This window comes from Sinocyclocheilus rhinocerous, unplaced genomic scaffold (assembly GCF_001515625.1).
Source record: "Sinocyclocheilus rhinocerous isolate Xijiao unplaced genomic scaffold, SAMN03320098_v1.1 scaffold4462, whole genome shotgun sequence".
Lineage (NCBI taxonomy): Eukaryota > Metazoa > Chordata > Actinopteri > Cypriniformes > Cyprinidae > Sinocyclocheilus > Sinocyclocheilus rhinocerous.
Window position 1 is genome coordinate 73572 of NW_015647436.1, and position 3651 is coordinate 77222.

The following is a 3651-nucleotide window of genomic DNA, read 5'->3' on the forward strand; positions in this document are numbered from 1 at the left end:
ATTCTCTGCATTTCTCCCGTTTGCTTCATAGTCTAGTTGTCTAATAACCCCGTTGGCTCTTTGACTAATAGCTTTGTTCCTCTTTTGTACGCCGCTTTGAATAAAAGCATCTGCTAAATGCATAAATGTAAATTAGCCTTAGTGAGACTACAACGCCCCTTAGCTGTTATAAATTCACTGTAAACCACGGCTTCACGGGGCGTGTTGCTTTATTTTGTAGCAACAAGGTTCAAGGATCTTTATCTATCACATGCATATTACATTCATGTGATTATATAATGTAGTAAATGTTTTTTCTGAACCAACAGTGAATTACGGACGTACACTCATAATAAAAAATAGAATATGTAACATGTATAACAGTAGATGTTATCTTCTGTGCGATCAATGGGACATGTGGTATTTTATTTTATTTTATTAACCGAATTGAATTTATTTTTTATTTTATTATTTTATTTTACTTTGCTTTTCCCTGAGACCCAGGCCTGATAAAGACCCAATTTCTTAAATAATTTATATTTTTAGCTAAAATTAAAACTATGTAAAAAAAAAAATTTAATTTTTTTATTTATTAAAATAAATCTGAAATCAAATATAAATATTAGATGAAAACCTCTGCTTAAAAACTTAAAATGAGAAATTTAGAAATGTTGCATTGGCAACTTACTGACATTAAAAAAATAATTAAATAAAATAACATTTTGTAGCAACGAGGTTCAAGTGTCTTTGTCTATCATATATATATATATATATATATTACATGCATGTAAATGTAAATGTTTTTTTCTTAGCTCCTCATCTCACATTGCAACAACAAACAAAACCAACTGTGAATTATGGGCAAACACACATAATAAAAAATAGAATATAGAACATGTATAACAGCAGATGTTATAATCTTTGCAATCAATGGGACATGTGGGATTTTATTTTATTTTACTTTACATTTTCCTGAGATTCAGGCCTGATAAAAAACACTTTCTTAAATTAAATAATCTCTCTTAAATAACTATCTAAAAAATAGTTTTCTTTATTTAAATAAAATCGAAATATTAGATGAAAATTTCAGTTTAAAAACAAATGAAAATTAGAAATGTTGCCTTGACAACAAAAAATAGATAAAGTACTAAAGTTACTAAAATTGAAATAAAAATAAATTAAAACTATAGGGAATTATTAAAAAAAAGAAAATGACTAAGACTTAATCTAAAAAAAAAAAAAAAAAAAAAAAAAAAATATAAATAATACTGAAATAACACTGACTTAAATATTTTTATTATTTATATTACATTTAAAGGTAATATAACTTACAAATGTGTAATTACAAATCTATTTAAATACATGACATACAATTTTCAACAGAAATGAAGGTTTCAATTTCCTATGCTATAGAAATAATACTGAAATAACACTAGCTTAAATACTTTCTTCTGCGTGTTCCATTTGATGAAATGTGTTGTGTTTCATTCCTCTCTGCAGCTGGACACAGGGAAGACGTTTCAGGCCAAGATGAGGTTCGACACGGACGTGGAGCTCACGTACTTCCATCACGGCGGCATCCTCAACTACATGATCCGCAAGATGTCCCAAAACTGACACCGTCTTCAGGATGTTCCCCTCGAAACGCATCCACCATCTGGATACTTGTTTTGTCCCATCAGTGTTTTTGTGTCTCTTTTAAGAACCAACTAATGTGTTGCTTGGTTATGGTTATGTTTGAAATATGACGCATAACGTTACGTGCTACAATATTAAATTCTCCCAATCAGTGGCTTAGAAAGCATTACACGTTTATTCTTCTCTGTTATTCATCTTATTAATCACTGTACTTAAACTACACTTCGACACAAGTTCTTAACAGGTTATCCGCTCGTGTGCACTGCGTTGTTGTTTTTTTTTGTTAGTTAAAATTGCATAAACGTTGATTTTTTTATTTTTTAAGATGTACCAATGATTCCGTTTCATTGCTGAATCATTTTCTTTCAGAAGAGTCACGTAATGGTTATGCATTAACTTCAGACTGAAATACTGACGAACATGTAGTTTAAAACAGATGTTGCATCAGATAAATCCCTTTAACAGCTGTCGGATATCAGATGAAAATATGAAAGTGCCTATGTTTTCACACATTGCGTCTAATCACTTGAAAAAGCCTGTGCTTGTTTCATTCCAGTCTTTATTTCTTATGCATCTGTACTCAGCTGGGTAGTTACTGATTGCATGTAATCTGGATTACGTAATCAGATTCCAAAAATTAAGCACTTGTAATTAGATTAAATTACATTTTAAAATGCTCGTAATCAGTAAAAAGGTTATTTTTTTTATTGAGTACATATTATTCACACAATGGCAATAAATTATGAATATATAATTCCTTGTTTTCATCTTTTAAATGTTCCTTTTAAAAAAAAAAAATTTTTTAAATTTTAAAATAGCTTACCGCTATTATACACTCAGAAAGTCTTTTTGTGGACATTCACTCAAAGGCCAGTCATTAGTCAAGTGGATATAATTACACACAAAATTAAGAGGCCACAGCATTTGAGCACTGGATTTACAAAAAAACATTTCAATTTTAAGAAGTGTTTTCTCAGCATTTCAACATTGCATCAACTACTGATGAACACATTATCACTCCGTTTTTATTTAACCATGCATTATTATGTCTTTGGAAGGCTTCTGTCTTTCAAACACATTAAAATGCACAAATTCACACTATTTCTTATTTACATGTAATGCAGGGATTCACAAACATTTTCGCACAATGTATTTGCACCCCTGAGATTTTAAGGCAATGAGTTAATAATTAAGTAACACATTTGCATGTTCACGGTTTTCTGGCATTAGTTAATGGTCACATGACATGCAGTTAAACAAATTAAATATTAAATTTTTTTTAGTAAGTGTTTTATTTTGACTGATGTTATTTTAAAATGATTTTATAACATTAACATTAACAATTAACATTAATTTTGATAACATTTTTATGATTTAATTCATTATTAGCTTTTCATGAAACTCACAAACCCCCTGCAGTTCATTCACAAACCTCAGTTTGGGAAATATTGATGTAATGCAATGTTTAATGCACTGGAATGGAACATATTTTCTTTTTCTTTGCAATTTTCTAGATTATCCTATTTAAATCAATGTGATAAATGAGTTCTAAAAGTAATCAAAAAGTAGTCTGATTATATTAACCTAAAATGTGTAATGTAATGGATTACGTTACTAACTACAATTTTTGTCTTGTAATTTGGAATCGGTAACGAACTACATTTGAGCAAAGTGCGAGATGTTGCTGTACTCGTTTTCAGATGCATTCGCTCTCTTGTATTGTGTAAACTGTGTGTTAAAATACTTAAAGCTTGAAAGCAGGGAAAACCTGAACACTGCTTCAGGGCAAATTCATATTTAAAATATGTCAATGAAAAAGATTCATTATAAGACTGTTCATCTGTCCATCTTTTTAAGAGTCATTGTGGAGGTTTTTTGGAAACACGCTTAAAGGGTTTTAGTTCATTCCCGTGCAAATTAGTCCTTTTAGTTAAAATCAGGCTATTGTTTTATAATGTGGAACTGAAATACATTACTGTTTTTTTTTTTTACTTACTTTAATCATATACTTTGTGAAATCCTAAAGTCAACAAT

The 3651-nt window shown here is 29.5% G+C and overlaps 1 protein-coding gene across 1 annotated transcript in view; it reads left to right on the forward strand.

Moving 5' to 3' along the window:
- Positions 1–2275, forward strand: part of LOC107709087 (cytoplasmic aconitate hydratase-like) — a 21190-nt gene extending 18915 nt beyond the window's left edge. The window contains exon 18 of the mRNA XM_016513490.1: positions 1480–2275. Within this exon, the coding sequence (XP_016368976.1) occupies positions 1480–1596 (117 nt within the window). The 3' untranslated portion in view covers positions 1597–2275. The remainder of the gene's footprint in view (positions 1–1479) is intronic.
- The last annotated feature ends 1376 nt before the right edge of the window (positions 2276–3651 follow it).